The sequence below is a fragment of the Adiantum capillus-veneris genome, chromosome 10 (genome assembly GCF_014529385.1).
Source record: "Adiantum capillus-veneris isolate H3 chromosome 10, ASM1452938v2, whole genome shotgun sequence".
NCBI classification, from domain to species: Eukaryota; Viridiplantae; Streptophyta; class Polypodiopsida; order Polypodiales; family Pteridaceae; genus Adiantum; species Adiantum capillus-veneris.
In genome coordinates this window covers 158,890,994-158,910,687 of record NC_140940.1, presented here as the reverse complement: position 1 = coordinate 158,910,687, position 19,694 = coordinate 158,890,994, and the positions used below count along the sequence as shown (strand labels likewise).

Sequence of the window (19,694 nt, the reverse complement as noted above, 5' to 3'; positions counted from 1 at the left end):
CTTGAGGAGGTCCAATCATGTGCAAGATAGTGCTAGAAGAGGGATCGACCAAAGCAAGGAGGGGGCTAGCTTGGGGGGTATACTCTCCCTCTCTCTCTCTCTCTCTCTCTCTCACACACACACACACACACACACACACACACACTCATTGTGTCAGGTGCAAAGTGCAAGAGCTCCATCTCCTTCTCCAAGCTTGTAGAGAAGTTGAGAGCCTACACCAACACTCTTGGCTATGGAATGCAAATCCAACCAAGAGCCATGCTCCAATGCTTAAGATTATCATCTTCTCCATCTTCATTACTATGCTATTAAGTATGCTAAGCAAAAAGAGTGATGATAAGTGAGGAACTAATTCTTTCTCCTATGAATGTTTCTTCTTCCTCTTCCCTACCCTCATTCCCCGCTATCTCTCTCCACCTTTGAAGGTGTTTGAGGCCTTGGGACTGAGGCTGGGGATGGTTAATGCTTTTTACAAAGTCTATGTTATGCTCATGATGCATGAAGCTTTCCATTTTCATTGCAACACCTAGGTCACAAGGAACACAAAGATTGTATTGTACCAAGTCTCTCTTGATGGGAGAATCTATAATACAAAAGCCTATTGGAGGGGGAACCCGACTCCACATAAATCGGGTCCTCAACTGTTGTCAAGTTCTCTAAACTCTCTCTCTTGCAAACGTATTGTTCATGCCAAGTTAATTAAGTATTATGGTTAAGTTGCTACCGCTAAATAAGTTCACCCTCTATGTTCTCAAAGTAGTCTCACAAAAATGTTCTCTTCAATTCTCGTAATTCCCCTATTCTCAAATTTCATAGGCCATTTCCATTACAGAGTTCATTCAATGGTAATTTGATGTTGAGGTTTGCCCTTTAACTGTTAGTCTGTGGTATTTGATACCTGAGGTTCACCCTTTGATAGCTATTCAGTGCATCATTTCGCGGAATACTTGACTCAGGTTTTGCCCTTTGAACAATATAAAAGGTGATTTCTTTTCACTCTTGTCATGCTCTTCTTATCTTTGTTAGAGGGCCCGCTAGCAAAAATCTTTTTCAATTTTGTAGATATTTTGATAGGTGGATTGCATTTACCTTTTTTGTTTCCTCTTTTCAAGATATTATGATGAGCAATGGGAGGTTCCCCCTAAGTATATTAGTTGATTCAACATATATCGTGTGGAGCTCTGCTTAGTCTCCACATAAATTTTGAAGATTCTTAATTTTCTATATTTTTTGCAATTGAGGACAATTGCTTCCCTATTGGGAAAGACTGTTATCACTATTACTACTTTTGGCATTTTATCAGTTTTGCCTATGTTTTATTCTCAAAAACCATTCAAAAGAAGCAATGTAAATAGAATTTCCCTTTTCCTTTTATTTTGAGAGTTTAAGTGAAAAGCAACCACTTTTATTTTGGGTGTATGTATGCAAGTGATAAGGAGAGAAAGAGAATCCAGAATTCATGTCATCGTGCGCACCACACTTTTTCATCAGGAATCATCTTCTTGACCATCCATGAAGAAGACAAGTGCTACAAAATTTGACAGAGCTTCCAACGCTGTCTTTGTATCTAAGGAAGGAGAGAGAGAGAGAGAGAGAGAGAGAGAGAGAGAGAGAGAGAGAGAGAAGTCTTGAGCTCATAAAATTTGATGAAGCTCCCAACTCTATCTCCACATCCAAGCCGAGAGAGAGAGAGAGAGAGAGAGAGAGAGAGAGAGAGAGAGAGAGAATCACATGACAAAGGGGTGGAGCTAAGCTTTCACTCATGCAACCACTAAAGTTTGGCTTAGTGTGCTCCTTATTGCACTTTGTTGAGATAAAAAACTAAGTTTAACAATGGTAAGTAATTCATGGTGTTGTGCGAACAGACAGAGCAGTGACCGAGCACTCTGGCTTTTCAGCCCAACAAAGGCTACTTGAGTAGGGTTATTAGACTCCTATCATAGTGAAGCTCGAATTACAAGGTTTTGGCAGCAAAGTTGAGCTATGAATCGTACAAATCATGGAGTAACTAAGCCTTCATAGTTTATAGATGATTTCTCAAGAGCTCTACAAATTTTTAAGCATGATTGTAATCATGGTTCATTTCTTAGTTAAAAAATCCTTCAAGAAGAAAGGGGGGGGGGGGGGGGGGGGGGGGGGGGGGGGGGGCCTCAAAAAATCTAGCCCTCTATACTGTCCATGCTTGCGCATTAAATCCTTTCTTGGGTATTTAACGAGTGCATGTTTCCTTGATTGCGACCATTATAAGTCTTTGATTATTAGGCTAAATAGGTTTCAATTACAATGACATGTTTTGGAATATCCATGAGGAATATTAGGTTTACATTTTTTTTATTTATGTCCACTATTTTGATGTATCCATCATCCTCTAAAATTGCTATTCACCAATTAGTCATGGTCTTATTTTTTGGAAAGGCTCCTAAGTGCTCGTGCACTGGGATTGAGCCTCGAGCAAATGTACATGCCTCATCTCCCCGTGGAAACCGGCACGACTTACTGCCCGAAAGGGCTCTAAGAGTCACATGTGTTGCATTGCTAATTGTGAAAATTGTTTGATGATTTGTTTGATCGTGCGATTGATGTCCAAAGGCGGCAGAAATAGAGCAAACTTGACTGCTTGGGCTAAATTAAGGGTCAATAAATGGGAATGGGGAGTGGAGGATCTAATCTACTTGGCTTTCCTCATTGAGCTTCCCTAGTCCTTGCTGTGCCAGCTGCGGGGTTCAATCATCGCTAGGTATAAGGGGTATGAGCCTCCCGAGAACGGCCAAGGGAGGGGACCCCCCACCTAGACACTGTAGCCTCACTCCACGCACTCGCGCACCGTGGGGACTCCACGCAAGGTTCCCCGGGGCACGCTATGACCCTCCGTCAGTGCGGCGGAGCCTGAGGCTACGTGGGGCTAGGGAACCGGAACGCAAGACCCGCGAAGACCCGCGAAACGCAAACGGCCGTCGACCCATGGAACGCAACCACGCCCGAGCCGTCCCGTCCGAGCCGGGCCCTCCTGAGCCGGTGCCGTCCGCGCCAGGACCCCTTGAAGAAACACCCCGACCCGAGCCGGTCCCGTCCGAGCCGGGCCCTCCTGAGCCGGTGCCGTCCGCGCCAGGACCCCTTGAAGCAACACCTCGACCCGAGCCGGTCCCGTCCGAGCCGGGCCCCCCTGAGCCGGTGCCGTCCGCGCCAGGACCCCTTGAAGAAACACCCCGACCCGAGCCGGTCCCGTCCGAGCCGGGCCCCAAAGGTCCCCTCCCCGACGCGCCCAGATTCTGGGGCGTCACACTTGGTATCAGAGCTCTAGAAACGAGCTCCTGGAAACGAGCTGAAGACCGACGTGCCCGACGTGCACGATCCTCACGACGACTCCAACCGCAATGGCCCGGGTCGTCAAAATCTTGGTGAAGAGAGCTCCAGAAAGCAACCACACGCCCTCCGTCCCCGTGACGCGTTCCCTGAACACCGGGCCGTCACCCGTGACCCGCGCCGGCCCCGATCCGAGCCGGGCACCTCCATGATAAAAGGAAAGATGCGAGCCAGACAGGGCTCCCCAGGACGCGCCCAATCCGTGGGCCGTCCCCCGTGACCCGCGCCGGCCCCGATCCGAGCCGGGCACCTCCAAACACAAAAAGCAAAGATGTGAGCCAGACAGGGCTCTCCACATGAGAAAAAGGCAGATGCGAGCCAGACAGGGCTCTTTATATCAAAAACGGGAAACCACCAAAAACGCGACGAACCAAGCCAACGGTGTTCGTCGCGCCCCGGCCACTTTTGTGGCCCATGCTGAGTTGAAGACCCATTCAAGTCTACAAAGAGACCACAGGGCCCCGAGCTTGCCCTCCAAATGACGTCCAGACAGGGACCAACTCGCAAGTGCTGCATTGCGACGGAACGCTATTTCAGATTCGGCTTTCAAGAAGCCTCTGGCGGGCCAACGCAGCAGGTGGCTCCGCGCACATCGGGTTACCTATTCGGGGAATGCTCAAGTACGGGGAATTCTACTTGGGTGTTCAAAGCATACTTTTTCAGCCTTCTTCCAAAAATCCAAAAATACACACACTCTCATTCCAAAAGGACAAAAACAAAGCATGCCAACTTACTTGCATTTTGGGAACAGTTTTGTCACTTGCACTTATATGCATCCCTTTGTCCCCACGGCCTCATGCATAGCCAAGCACTCTTTTCCACGTTCGACGCGGTCGTCGAACTCTCTTCAAACGGGGGTGTATATAAGAGGTATGAGCCTCCCGAGAACGGCCACGGGAGGGGACCCCCCACCTAGACACTGTAGCCTCACTCCACGCACTCGCGCACCGTGGGGACTCCACGCAAGGTTCCCCGGGGCACGCTATGACCCTCCGTCAGTGCGGCGGAGCCTGAGGCTACGTGGGGCTAGGGACCCGGAACGCAAGACCTGCGAAGACCCGCGAAACGCAAACGGCCGTCGACCCATGGAACGCAACCACGCCCGAGCCGGTCCCGTCCGAGCCGGGCCCTCCTGAGCCGGTGCCGTCCGCGCCAGGACCCCTTGAAGCAACACCTCGACCCGAGCCGGGCCCTCCTGAGCCGGTGCCGTCCGCGCCAGGACCCCTTGAAGCAACACCTCGACCCGAGCCGGTCCCGTCCGAGCCGGGCCCTCCTGAGCCGGTGCCGTCCGCGCCAGGACCCCTTGAAGAAACACCCCGACCCGAGCCGGTCCCGTCCGAGCCGGGCCCCAAAGGTCCCCTCCCCAACGCGCCCAGATTGTGGGGCGTCACACTTGGTATCAGAGCAAAGGAAAACGGTCCCTCCCCGACGCGCCCAGATTCTGGAGCGTCACACTAGGGTTCCTTCGCGGTGGAGGCGGCATGAGTTCTCACAGCTGCCGTTATAGAAGCCTTTGCCAGCAAGCTTGCCATCGCTGGGCCTGTAAATAGTCCAGGCGCCCAATTACAGCAGCCACCTGAGGTCCTCAATATTGTTCTCCTTATGCTTCGGAGGAATGAACAAAGTGCTAGGGTTTAATGTGGATGTGGTTGGCGAAGGCCCCGTCGCCCTTGAACAGACAATGGTGGATGAAGGTTCTGTGTATGTGAAGGGCATGGATGACCTGCCAGATCATCTGCTATGGCTCATCTTCTCTCGGCTGTGTGTTTCTTCAGATTTGAATTCCATCTCTCTCGTTAATAAGCGTTTCTTCGAGCTTGAGAGGAAGTGCAGACATTCGTTGAAGGTAAAATGTGGTCTTCATCCTGTTGATTTTACTCTTCAATCTCTCTGTTCGAGGTTTCTCAATCTGTCAAAGATTGAAGTAGACTATGCGGGTTGGATGGCGAGGTATGGAAAACAGCTAAACGATAACGGGCTAAAAATCATAGCGGCGCTATGCCCAGGTTTGCAGGAACTTGGGCTTCGCTTTTGCACTTTTATTACAGATGTGGGTATTGGCAATCTTGCTTCATGTAAAGGTCTTCAATCCGTCAAGCTCAATTTTGTGCCAAGTATCACAGGGCGTGGCCTTCTTTCGCTTGTAACGGGCTGTAAGAATCTGTCACTGCTGCATCTTACTCTTTGCATACATGTCAACAGTGCGGAATGGCTCTACTTTCTCGGGCGCCTTGACAAAATCGAGGATCTTGCTATTCGTCAGTGTAAGGGTATCAGTGAGGGTGACCTTGCCAGGCTTGGCCATGCATGGAGCCGCCTTCGCAAGTTCCAATTTCAAGTGGATGTGAATCATAGATACATGAAAACATATGGGCATCTCGCGCTCGATGGTTGGCATGTGCAAGATATCAATTGTGAAACACTTGAAGAGTTGAAATTGATTAATTGCCTGATAAGTCCAAATCGAGGGTTAGGATGCATTTTACCAAAATGCAAGTACCTTGTCAGGTTACATCTTGACATGTGCATGGGCTTAAGAGACCGGGATCTTGTTTGCCTTGCAATGAGTAGTACTGGGCTCAAGTACCTCTCTTTGAGGTGCCCCTCAGACTTTTCTTTATCAGTGCCAGCGAACTACTCTCCTCAGCTGACGGATGAAAGCTTGAAGGCAATCTCAAAGTATTGCAAAATTCTAGAGGAAGTATCGATCTCATTCGCTGATGGATGCTACCCGTTTGTGCCATGCTTCTCATTAGAGGGCATTCTTGCTCTTGTTGAAGGCTGTACTATGCTGAAGTCCCTCGTATTGGACAGGGTCTATGCATTCAACGATTATGGGATGGAAGCACTATGTGTCGCTCGCGCTCTTGAAAAGCTAGAGTTGATTCAATGTCCAGAGGTGAGCGATGACGGTATGCAGCTGATAAGGCATCTGCCATCATTGAAGCACTTGAGAGTAGCCAAATGCCTTGGAATCTCAGATGAGGGCCTTGCGGCATTCACAGGTTCGTTCATGCTGGAATCGCTGAAGATAGAAGATTGCCCCAAGATCTCAGAGAAAGGGACACAAGGACTTGCGAAGGTGGTTCATTTTAGGTGTGATCTGACATGGTTGTATTGATTTCTAAGGGCGGCAGGGATTATGTAGTTTTTAATGTGTGTAACCTTAGTGATCTATGCTTGCTGTTGAGACGCGTCAGTGTCATTCATGGTTTGATATTGGTGATTGTGTTTCTTGTATTCTGTCCCTCCTTCAAAGGTAATAATCACAAAGTTCTTTGGGAAGCTGTATAAGGTGCAATAATCAAACATGTCATCTCTTGTAAATGGTTTATTATGTGGATGATGTTTTGGGGGGAGAGAGAGAGAGAGAGAGAGAGATGGATGGATGTTTTCCCACTGTTTCATGCCATTCTAGGTTGCTTTACTGTGAAAAAGTCTTGTATTTTTGTGTGCTTGGTCTGAATTAAGTTTTGGTCGGGGATCGGAACGTCAGTTGCAGTAAACGTTCCTCAAATAGATTTTAAGGTTGATTAGTAGTTGAAGTGATGTCGTGACAGTGAAGTACTTTCCATCATATTCTGGGCTGAAAAGCATGGTTCATTGTTCCCCACCATTCCAACCATTGTGATACATGCATGGTCAGGGGTGCATACAGTGATTATACAGTGAAGTGTATATGTGGTGGTGAGCTAATCCAAAGTGGTTTATGGCCAACAGGTTTTCAAATTACCAACGGTCTAATCAAGTTATGCATCATGTGGGGGTATGTGTGTATGTATGGAAGAAATTTGTGCATATGTGACAAGTGCACCTTCATCACATCTCATTGTGCTGGATGATCGTGAAAATTTTGTCCTCTGTTTCCACCTATTACATGTGTTGGTGATATCAAAGTATTCCTCACATGTAAGTATTGTCACTCTATTGAGAGAGCCTTAATATTGCACCACTAGCCTCAAAAGGCTCAACATGTAAACAAGGTCTTAGGGACTGTAAAACGTTTCATATTCTGTAGTCATCACAGCTTAATGGAGTGTGAGGTTGATCATAAAAATATCAATTTGGTGAGCTCTACAAACTGGCTAGGAGACATGGAGGTAAGCATGTAGAGAAATGAAGCACACAAATAGTGTCACCTTATGTGAAAAACCAGCTCTGAACTCATTTATAAAGTGCATGCCAATTACCCAAACACTCATCTACAAACGGAACTCAATCTAGCATGCCTACAATAACAAAGCAATGCACATACATACAATGGACAATCGATTTGTCTCTACACACATCATGAGTGTACACACACAAACAAGCATATTGTAGTGTCACACATTCGTACATGTAGGCAAAGAAGGAATGCGGACATTCAATAGGGAAAACAAGAGAGTATTACAGCTTCATTGCCTTGATGTATCTTACAAGGTGGGTGTGTAAAGTAAGAATCATTAGGAGTTTGTGGTAAAGTAACCAAGTTTTGTCTTTAGTACACACTTGTACAAGGTGTGTGCTAAAGTGAGGAATCATAAGAAGTTTGTGATAAAAAAGCAACCAGGTTTTGAAGTACCAAGTTATAAGCTGGTTGCTTTAGAGCACTAGTAAAGGGCGAGGAGATGAATGGAAATTCCTCACTTTTGGCTTGTATTTTGTAGGGTCATTCTTGTCTTGATACCTGCATGGGGTCCTCTCCTTCATTCTTGTCTTGATGTATCCATTTGTTGATACCTGCATGGGGTCCTCTCCTCCATTCAGCGAAAAGGAACTAGTATGCCTTGATTGCTTCACTATGTACATGGAAAGAAGTAAAGAAGTGATAATAGTATGGATTTTACCGCAAGGTGTAGCTTTTGGTGATGGCTCCATAGCATCTTTCCTCAAAGATTCCGCCCAAAACTGTATGACCTCGCATCGCAAAGAATATTGTGCATTAAAAGATGCATGGAGGTGAAAATTTTCTGATAACAATAAAGATTGAGAGAGATGCATTTGGTGCATTGTGATGCTTGTGCCCAAAAAGGAAAAGAAAAACCATACATATATATGGTGTGGAGTTGGCACCGTTCTCCACATTTATAATAATACCGTAGGGAACGTGCCCTTCTCCGGCCACTTTTATCCCCTCTAGTGTTGAAGGGGGACTTATGCTTCTCCTCTGATATTGGAGGGACTTTTTTTATGTAAAAATATTGTAGTTATACAAAAAAGAACTCATTACCGATGTTTTATAAAGACACGTATCTTTCCACGTTGCCATGTCGTGGTGGATTGTCCGCATGTCCCTTTGTTGAGGACAACAAGTCCTCGTCATCTTCATCTAAAATTGTTTCAATAAAAATGGTGTAAATTCATTGGTTTAATATATACATGATGTAATCTAAGAACTTTTGAGATCACATAGAGGAAATCAAAACACAAAATATAAGTTTACCTTTGATACTTGTCTGCATCGAAGCACAATCTTGGATAGATCAACTGCTTGACCTTCCTTGCATTGTTCCATCACCTTCCAGCTAGTATGTGTTATGTCATCATCATCCCTTCTGCAACATCTACCAACATGTGGACTGTCACATTCACTTTTTCTATCATGCCTACCATTACCTACACTACTTTTAATGTTCGTGGTCTTAGGGTAGGTTAAATCTACCGAATTGTCCGTCTATAAGCTCACACACATACACAAACTCGCAATTTGGGCACCTCATGTGGCATACATATTGATCAAATCACAGCCAAGCACGCCATCTTTCTCCAAGAGTTCCTAAGCATGATATCTTTCTGCAAGAGCCCTCGCCTTACATCTGCTAAAAACGGCCCAGAGCTTTCTGGCATTGCCCTTGGGGAGCAAATCCTACAATCAGGATAGAGGCCATCGCTCTGCATCTACCAAAAACGGACTAGAGCTTTCTGGCCCTATCGCTATGGCGAAAATCCTACAATCAGTGCATTCCAAGAGTCCCTGCTCAGGACAAGGAGTATTTTGAGAAGTTCCGGTGCTCTCCAAACTGCACGACATCTAGCAAACATGTCAACCAAGGCATTGCCAAGCATGAAATCTTTTTCAACAACCCTTGACTAACAATATCGGTATGAACTTTTATGCCCATATCAACATCTTGCATCGAGTCACAGTTTTTCAAGATGCACGCATATGTGATTGCATCAGGAGAGAGACCCTCAATTTGCATCGGCTGAAAACAGCCTAGAGATTCTTTACCATAGTTATTATGGGAAGTCAGGTATTCCAAGAGATGACATTAGCAAGATGGGGTGGGTTTGGATAGTACGTTGATATTGCACGACATGCATCTGTAGTTGTGGTCTCTTCAGGGAGGCATGCACCATCCTGTGGTGGAAGGATGCCTCTTCAAACCCACGGCCTTGCAATATTTTGGCAACAGTGCTCCCTTCCCTCTCCTCGCTTCAGTTGCATTCGTGTAGTATAGACATATGATAGCATTGTTTTTTGAATGACACTCGCTTAGTTTAGACTACCTTCTCTACATTTTACCATTCCCCCTCCAATCAACCAATGCTAACGGTGCTGCCTCTGCTGGACATATCCCTCGATCAATGAATTCCAGAAGACTACATTCCAGACAGCGAGCACTTTTTGTGATTTATGAAGTACACCACCTCTAGCATACATGTCGACCAAAGCAGTGCTAAGCATGACGCTTTTTGGCAACAGCCCCTGGCTAACAATATCACCTTGAACTCTTTTGCCGATACCAACGTCTTGCATGATGCCAGATGCCTTCAATGTGCACGTGTAGGTGATTGCATTTCGAGAGATGCCCTCTCTTTGCATTTGCTAAAATAGCCCAGAGCTACCCTCGAGCTACCTAGCTGTGCATGCCTTCAAGATGCACACGTAGGTGATTTCATCTCGACAAAGGCCATCACTTTGCATCCACTAAAAATAGCCTTGAGCTTTTTGTCCTTGCTCCTGTTGTGGGTATCTTGCAATCAATGCATTCCAAGAGACGTCGTTTCAAACAATAAGCTCCTCAAGCTACTTCTGAAGTGCACCACATTTAGCATACATATCGAGCAGTGCCAAGCACGATAGCTTGTTGCTCTCCGACAAGTACAAAGTTCCTCAAGCACTTTCTATGCTTTTTGAAGTGCACCATATTTGGCATACATATCGACCAAGGCATTGCCAAGCATGACATTTTTTGCAATGGCCCTTGGCTAGCAATACAAGATCAAATATTGAAGCCCATATCAGCATGTTGGGTAGAGTCACATGCCTTCAAGATGCATGCAAAGGTGATAGCATCTGGACAGAGGCCCTCACTTTGCATGTGCTGAAAACAACCTAGAGCTTTCTTGCCTTGCTCCTCTTGTGCTAAGCACGACTGCTCGTTGCGCTTAGACAAGTATACAGCTCCTCAAGCACTTTCTGTGCTTTTTGCAGTGCACCGCATTTGGCATACATGTCAAGCAAGGTAGTGCCAACCATGATGTTTTATGTCAATAGCCTTTGACTAACAAGATCATCGTGAACGCTTTTGCCCATACCAACACCTTGCATGATGCGAGATGCCTTCAAGATGCACATGTAGGTGATTGTATCTGGAGCTTGAGGTGCTCTCATCGCATCTGCTGAAAACAGTCCAGAGATTCCTGGCCCTGCCCAACTTGGGTATATCCCACAAGCAATGCACTCCAAGAGACAAGATTTTGGACAGGAAGCTAGTTCAACCGTGTTGATTCTCTCTCTCTCTCTCCCCCCCCCCCCCCCCCCCCCTTGCTGCAACAAAAATTAGTCCATAGCTTCCTGGCCCTACTCCTGTTGGGCATATCCCACAATCAATGCACTCCAAAGAGACAAGAATTTGAACAGAAAGATTTGTTGATTCTCTCTCTCTCTCTCTCTCTCTCTCTCTCTCTCTCTCTCTCTCTCTCTCTCTCAACACTGTTCCCCATTCCCACATAGGCATAGGCTACTAGTAATGTAGTCCAGGGGATACTACTTATCATCTAAACATGTACTTTATGAAGCTCTACACACTTGGCATAAACATTACCAAAAGCATGCAAATACTTTGACTCCACAAACCCACGTCTGTGAAGGCGATTACCGAGATGATCATGGTGGATAAGAAGGAACAGAAATAGTGTGTCAGATGAAGCCCCCAACAAAGCTGGCGAGATAACAAGAAATCTATATGGGGCACATGTCATGGCGTCATATTGAAATACACAAGCACTCTTCCATGCATACTACAATAAGTTATTGCTCCACCATGCATTCTGGAATATGCTAGTGCTCACTTCCATGCCTTTGCTTCCTCTCTAACTCAAGTAGGCAGAACATTTCATAGTCAAAGAAAAAACAACAATTCATAATCAACAATACATTGCCTACCTATCGAATGTCATTGCAGTTCTAGTTCAAAACAAAATCTATACCAACAATTAGATTTGTTGCATTAGCTCCACCATGCATTCTGTAATAGGTTACTACCTTCTCTTCCATGCCTTGTCTTCCCCTCTCACTTCTAGACATGTTGAGGTAGGTTTGAAGTAGGCTGAAAATAGAAGCATGCCATTAAAGCCTGAACAACCCTTGTAGGATGACATTTGACTCCATGATCCATGCTCCACATCATAGAGAAGGGGAGAACTATAAAGCCCTTCCTTATACTCATCCAGATAATCAACAGCCATCATACATATATGCCTTCCATCAGTAGCAAAGGAGATGTCATTCTCACTAAGATAATATGCATCGTATGGTTCAACAAGCTGTCTAGCACACCACCATCTTGCTGCCAATGCACCCAGCACGCTTGAGAACAATCATTCTGGACCTGAAGCTTACATACAAGCATACCCTCTACTAGTGTGTTTAGAGAATTCGGAGCAGAAACCTTTTTACAACTCCATGTATCTGACTTTGTGTGGTAGCCCTAGAGCATACACCTACCTTCAGCACTTCCCTGGAAAGGATAAAAAAAAAGTCAGCATTGGTGATGTCATTTCTTGTGATGACCATGGGTTTAAGAATCTTCCAAGACCCGCTCTTAGAATCATAAACATGTGCTTCTGCAGGCCTCGGTTGTCACACACAAGGAGACGACACTATTGTGTAGGATTTGCCAGCTTGGTCATAATCCATGGACAAGAGAAAGAGCAGGGGCACAGTATCACGTGGTCATGGTGGCAATGCCTTCATGTGGCCTGTAAGCACGTTGAATACCAGTAAGGTAAACTGATCATTTGGGAATAACGCAAATGGATCTCTCTCTCTCTCTCTCTCTCTCTCTCTCTCTCTCTCTCTCTCTCTCTCTCTCTCTGCAGCAGAAAACGCCCCAGTTGGACATATCCTGCGATCGATGCACTTCAAGAGACAAGACTCCAAACAGGAAGCTTTGTTGATTCTCTCTCTCTCTCTCTCTCTCTCTCTCTCTCTCTCTCTCTCAGTCCAGAGCTTCCTGGCCCCGTCCCTGTTAGGCATATCCTTCAATCAATGCACTCCAATAGACATGATTCCGAACAAGAAGCTTTGCGCTCTCTCGCTCTCTCTCTCTCTCTCTCTCTCTCTCTCTCTGTGTGTGTGTGTGTGTGTGTGTGTGTGTGTGTGTGTGTGTGTGTGTGTGTGTGTGCGCGCGCGCGTGCGCACTGCAGGAGACTACGCACCTGATTCTCTCTCTCTCCTCGGCTACCATTCCTTTTCCAGAATTACCTCACCATTTTTTGCCCTCTCTATTCTTTAATACCAATGAGATGCTACCAAGTGGCGTCAGTCTTCTTGAAGCATTCTCAAAAACAATATTACATAATCAAGGTTAAAAAAAGTCAAGGTGAAGAAAAAACCATGTGAATGCCTAGCCTTACTAAGATTATAGGGTTAAGTCAGAAGTGTGTACATACAAGAGTCGAACAACATCACCATGCTTTATGCATATGTTTAATGGTGAGATAACCTTTTTTAGCCTGCTTATGCATTCATAGAAGTATGAGTTAACTCAAATATGCTACTCTCAAAACTAGTTGTGGGGCGTTAATATGCTCAAGGATTTTTGTAGCTCTTCCAAGAAACCTAAGCATGATAAACAATGTATACATTTCCAAAGAGCACTTTACCATAGATACCTCTACTCTTCCTCCCACTGTGAAGCTTTGCCATCTACACTTGGAGTCAATCTAATAGATTCATCTCATCAAACATGGCACAGCTTACATATGTTCTCCTCTCCGGGCATGAGCAACAAGCACACAAAAACTTTAACAAAAACGAAATTAGACTCAAGTTGTCTACTTTTGTAAAATAACAAGAATTTATGAATATCTTGACTCTCCTTATGCCAGTAGCTTGGTGTCGAAAAGCCAGTGAAGACTTTTGACGAATGAGAAATGAAAAACATCTTGATTTTGGATTTACAAACTCCTTACTATTTTGCAAGATTGAATTGCAATTAGTCCCTTGCAACAAAAGAATTCACCTTTGCCCTTAGAGTAGAAAGAAGTGGACAGTATGAGAAAAACCTCTTGCAGCACCTTGACTTTGGTAAAGCCCTACCCCTTGGATGGTATTGGATTTTGCTTTATCTTGGTTGATTTAATGTGTGTAGTCTCTATGTTTGACTTATGGGTTTCTTGGCCTCCTGAAACAAAGTTCTTTGACATCGATTATTGCTTTTGATAGCCGTCCATCAAAATATCCATGCGCCTTTGGGTTGTCCTGGGGAGCCCTTAGAGGCTTGCTACATATTATGTCTTGAGCCTTGCATCATTCTTTTGACTTCATTTTCTGAGTGGCATCTTTGCTAGTTGGGGCTTATGCCCCTAGTACATTTTCCTTTGCTCATCCAATAGTGTTGAAGGGATCGACCATAAACACTTAGCATAACACGTAAATGCAGGGGAAGGGAGTTAATTCAACAATTTACCTAAGCATATAATTTAGAGGCAGGCCTTGAATAATTTTCCCTTCTAAACTTATAAGTAGGAGGGGAGGTGGGATAAAAGTCTCACTTGAGGGGAGAGAGGGAAAGGGAAGGAGAACAAGTAGAGATGTATTGGAAGGATATGAACATATATTCTCTCCATGAATTCTCTCAATAACATATATTGACGAGATATTGCCATGGATATATATAGCTGGAGGTTTCCACAAATATTTGAGATGCCCACACTGTTAGCATAATAATTTTGATTTCCATCTGATGCCAATTGAAAGAGTCTTTGAAATCAGGAGCCCTAAACCCTTTTCACATAAATCAACTCAAGTAAATATATACTCACACGCTACCATCAAAAGGATTTGAACCTAACAAGTAATTCTTATTGTTTTTTTTTCTTATCTTTCCATACATATGTAGTAGTGATGTGTGTGAACACACTTAGGACCGTTGGGGTATTTTTTTCCCTCACTGGGACGTTTTTTTCCCCCATGCATTGTATATACGCCCATCATTCTAGGGCTAACTTATCTTTATTTGTGCACGAAGCAATCAACTCTTTGTCGTGTGTCTTGAGCTTCTTCACCTTCTTCAAGATGTGTGTTTCCCTGCAACCCTATTTCCAACAATTGGTATTAGAGCAGGTTGCGTTCTCCCAGGCATAGTCGTGAGCCATCACCCACCTGCTCACTTTCTCCAAATTGGGTGAGATTTGGTGAGCATTAATAGGTCAACAAGCCTCCGAGTAAGCTCAAAAATCTTGGTCTACTCACAATTTTTATTCGAGCTCATTTCGGCCTCCGTTTCCACTACCAGCAGTACTATACAGTCAATTTCGTCCTTTTGTGCTTATGATGTTAGGGTTGATTGAAGACTTAAAAATCAAAAGAATCCCATCAAGGTATATTGACATGAACTATGCTAAAGAAACACAAATGATATGTTTAGTAAGCCATAGGTGTTTTCAAAGAACCATTGAAAACCTTATCTGTAAGATATGAGTATAATTTATTTTCTTTAACCATAAAGACATATATAGGAATTTTGGGAATTATTCAAGTCCCATTGTTTAAAATGAGATCTGAAATTGTAGTATTTCTTGTTAAGTTTGACCTTATGGTTGTTTGTGGGGACCCTTTGTGGCCATATAAATTGAAGCACTAGCTCGGGGGGTTCACCATTCAGTACCCCCCTATATGACGTGAGTTCATGGGTTATTTGAAAAACCCCTCTTTTAACATGTTAGAATGAATAAAATGACTCCTTATTTTAGGAAATTTTTCCAAAATTGAATATTAAAACCCCTTATTTTAATGTATCTCTGTTAAATTGCCTAAATTTTTTGTATTTTAAAACCCCTCCTTTCGAACTCACGTTATACATTAACATGATTACATAGTGCACCCCCCGAGAGCACTAGCACATGAACCGGGGGCTGAAACTTAAGTTTAAAAAATTTCAAGCCTCACTTGTTTCTTTTATGTGGGATATTAAGAAGATTATTTAATTTGAGTTCGAGCCTCATATGGATCGCTTAAATTGGCAGGTGGACACACTCAAACTTCGTTCAAGGCACTAGCACATGGATGCGAGACTCAAACCTAAACTCAATCCTCACTTATTGTTGCTCTATAGGATATTAAGAGGAGGTTTGAAGCTCATTAGAGCATCAAATGCCTCAATTAAACTAGCAAGTGGGCATGAGGCTCAAGCCTAGTTCAAGACAACTCTATGTGACTAGAGGATGGTATCATAAATTTAACCTTAACACATAGCCATATCCTCAACACACAAACATATTTTTGTGTTTGTGTATATGCAGCGACAAATCATTTGGAAGCATGATTTTAACATTGTTGATAAGGAAGAGTATCTTTTATGGCCAAAAGAAAAGGATGGGTAACTTTTTAATAAATAGCACTTTCATCAAACATTGCACTAATAATAAAAAGATATTGTCTACAAATTCAAGACACTTTAAAGGGAGGCCAATGGAATCAAAAGCATCATCCAAGAGTACAATGTTAAGAAACTAGGATAAAAAATGAGCAACAAAATTGGACTTGTTCACAAGCACTTACTAAACCAATTTTCATGTTGAGGGGATCTCAAATAAAGATGGTGTTTACAAACACCAAGATAACAAATGAAGGAAAAAAAGATATTAACACTTGTATTCTTAGTTATGTAGGCAAATCATATTTACAATAAGATAACCGTGAGTTTCTAAGCACAGTGGCTAACTTAATACATATATATCCTTAATAATTGTGTTTCCTCTTGTACATAAACTGGTTCTCTATTGCAAGCCAAGTCATTTACTAGCGTGCTACAAGTATATCCAATCTTGTCTTTGCATATATCATTGTAGGTAGCCATGCAATTAATGTTCCCCTCAAAAAACATTAATCTCTTCACTTGATAGGCTCCCAAATTTTGCAAAAATGAAGTATATTAGTGCATAATCCACTTACATGAGAGGGGAGGGTGTCTCTTTAATCACAAAGGTGGGGACTCTCTCTTATGAAGAGCATGATCATGCTTACTATTCCAACTAGATAATATGTAAACATAGGCTATTTCCATGACATTATTTTCATGGATTTGGTACCCTTTCATTACCTTATATCTTAAATATTAATAGATAATTATAAACACATCACTATCTAACAAACCAAAGAGGATAGGGGTATAGTTCCCGAGCTCGGGGGGTGCACAGTTAAGTAACTATTCATATAATGTGCATTCAAAGGGTATTAAAAAAATCCCCTTTACTTACATGCTTAAGGTAATAAAATAAAAAAACCCCGAGTTCTCAAGTCTAAATAAACCACTACTTGTCACATGCTAGATTGTGGAGGGTATCTCTTTGAGAGCAAAGGGAGGAATTTTCTCTAATCAAGAGCACAAGCATGCCTGCTTTTGCAACTAAATAACACATACATGAAGGATATGTCCATGAGACGATTACATGGGAATGGTATCCTTTTCTTATCTTCAATAGGTTAAGAGTAGCTAAAAAAACCAAAAGCATCCTTATCAACTAGCATCAAAGAGGAGAGGAGTGTGGTTCACCGCTCAAATGCACAACCTTATATCACACGCTTGATTGGAGGAGGACATCTCTTTGAGCACGGATGCTAGAATTTTCTCTTAATTATGAGTATAAGCATGATTTCTTTTGGGAGAGAGTAGTATGTACTATGGGATCTAATTTCATGAGATAGTTCCATGGAGCCTCAAGTACATACGCTTGATTGGAGGAGGACATCTCTTTGAGCACAGATGCTAGAATTGTCTCTTAATTATGAGTATAAGCATGATTTCTTTTGGGAGAGAGTAGTATGTACTATGGGATCTAATTTCATGAGATAGTTCCATGGAGCCTCAAGGGGTGCACTATTTAGTACCCCCCTATATAGTGTGTATTCATGGGGTAATTTAAAAAACCCCTATATATTTTAACATGTTTGAATGAATAAAATGACTCTTTATTTTAGTATTTTTTTTTCAAATTTGAATATAAAACCCCCTTATTTTAATGTATCTTTGTTAAATTGCCTAAAGTGTTTGCCTTTAAAAATCCCTCCTATTGAACTCACAAGGTAACGTGATTACATAGTACATCCCCCGAGCATGGAGCGGCCTCTATTTGTTTGTATTGATCACTTGAATAGAACATAAGAGCGATTTTTGAGAAATTGATGAAACTTCAAATGTGGTCTTTACAAACACAGCATATACTCAAAAACCAAAATAAAACAAATTTTGTTATGATGAAAACTCGCAAAAATATGAAAAAATTTACTCGAAGATACATAAATAATATCTATAGATATATTGGCACTTATTCAAGTAGTGCAACTTTTAAAAGCATCATTAATACTCCTTTTATATTTGACTCATTTTTTAGTGCTAAACATGATTGTGCAAATTTCATTCATACTTGAGGACATGAATCCTTGGTCATATACCTTAGTGATAAGATCACATAACTTAGTTGTGAAAATTTCATTTGTACTTGAGGACATGAATACTTGGGCATATAGCTTAGTGATAAGATGACAGAACATGGATTCTAAATCCAAAGTTTATTCTTTTGAATAAGGTGTTCTTCCTTCAAGCTACCTCTTGTATAATATATGTAGCTTTTTCTTAAAATACTTCATGCATACTTTTATACGTTTTTATTTCCATCTTTGTATAATTAGGATTACCAAGGCTTGTTTTAGTTGGACAATTGCAATAAGGAACTCTCTAAATCCAAAAATAAAGCTATTTTTCTACTTAGGTGGCTTCTCTTCACAAAGTTAGCATCTATCTATAAGATATGCTTGGCTATTAATAAAAAACTCAAACATCAAATAACAAAACATTCATGAATTCATTTAAATCTAAGCTATGATGTAAGAATACCATATTGATGCACTTAACAAGTCCTTTTCATAAAATTGTACCAAATATAATTATTGATGTCCCTCTCTCTATTCAAACCATATCTCAAAAATAAAATACCAATTCTACCTATTCTAGTCATATTGGTAAACTAAAAATTCTAAATCTTCTCATTCCTCAGTCTTCCAAACTAATACAAAGAGGTTTTAGGATAAGTTGCGAGTCTTCACATGTCCATATCCTTCTCATGACAGTAATATATATCTCACAATATTGTTGACGGACAAGTGAGGGATAATCCCACGTAATTGGCGTTGATATTGATTAGGTACATAATCTTGAGTCAAGCGATCAAAAAAGTTAAGAGAATAACAAGGTGCAAGGTTGAAGTTTGAGGTCTATAGCTGATGTAGATAACTTTCCGTTGTTTTACAAGCATTTTTGGATCATGAGGCTCAAACTAAATTTTGAGTCTCATGTGATAGAGACACTTGGGGATGGCTTCTAGTTAAAAACAGTTCATATGGCACTCTTCGGAAGATGTCTTTCAATTGGAAAGACTTCTCCAAGAGTCTCTAGCTTGTGAGATTCTCATGCTTAGTGTTGTAAATAGTCTTGCGGGTAGAAAGAGTCCTCCTAGAGTTCTCATGAGGGTCAAGAGCCTCATAAGTCAAAGATGTTTAAAAATGGATTTCAACTTGAAAGAGTTTTGCATGTGTCTCTAACCCATGAGCTTCAAACCTAAGTTCCAACCTCATAAGATAGGACTCTTGTAGATGGATTCTAGCTTGGAAGAGTCCTACTAGAGTGTTCATGATGCTTATAAATTGAGTCTTTAGATGATGAGACTCAAAAACAAGTTTGGACCGCATGAAGACTCAATTCAAATCTTGTGAGATACAAACCCTTCGACATAGTTTCTAGATCATAGAAATTGTTGTACTAGAGTGGTCATGTGGCCTTGCAACTAGAGACTAAATGCTCAACTAAAACAAGTCATGTTTGAGTGCTCACGAGGCTTGA

General features: G+C 42.6%; 2 protein-coding genes across 11 annotated transcripts; one reads left to right on the top strand and one right to left on the bottom strand.

Moving 5' to 3' along the window:
- The first annotated feature begins 4,749 nt into the window (after positions 1-4,749).
- Positions 4,750-6,650, top strand: LOC147449948 (RNI-like superfamily protein). Its single transcript, XM_086522284.1, has one exon. The coding sequence runs from the start codon at positions 4,979-4,981 to the stop codon at positions 6,482-6,484; it is 1,506 nt and encodes a 501-aa protein (XP_086378410.1). The 5' UTR covers positions 4,750-4,978; the 3' UTR covers positions 6,485-6,650.
- Positions 6,651-7,705: 1,055 nt separating this feature from the next.
- On the bottom strand, positions 7,706-13,141 carry LOC147449947 (uncharacterized). Of its 10 annotated transcripts, XM_086522289.1 has the most exons (7): positions 12,390-13,001; positions 12,243-12,311; positions 11,837-12,140; positions 8,789-8,909; positions 8,576-8,674; positions 8,193-8,253; positions 7,706-8,085 (listed from the first exon to the last, which is right to left on the bottom strand). In XM_086522289.1, exons 3-7 carry the CDS (start codon positions 12,040-12,042, stop codon positions 8,015-8,017), a joined length of 558 nt encoding a protein of 185 aa, XP_086378415.1. In that variant the 5' UTR covers positions 12,043-12,140; positions 12,243-12,311; positions 12,390-13,001; the 3' UTR covers positions 7,706-8,014. The 10 variants fall into 10 exon arrangements, with proteins under 10 accessions (XP_086378415.1, XP_086378412.1, XP_086378414.1 ...); XM_086522286.1 differs by adding an exon at positions 13,012-13,141 and having other exon boundaries at positions 11,837-12,552; XM_086522288.1 differs by lacking the exon at positions 12,390-13,001 and adding an exon at positions 13,012-13,071 and having other exon boundaries at positions 11,837-12,311.
- Positions 13,142-19,694: the final 6,553 nt, after the last annotated feature.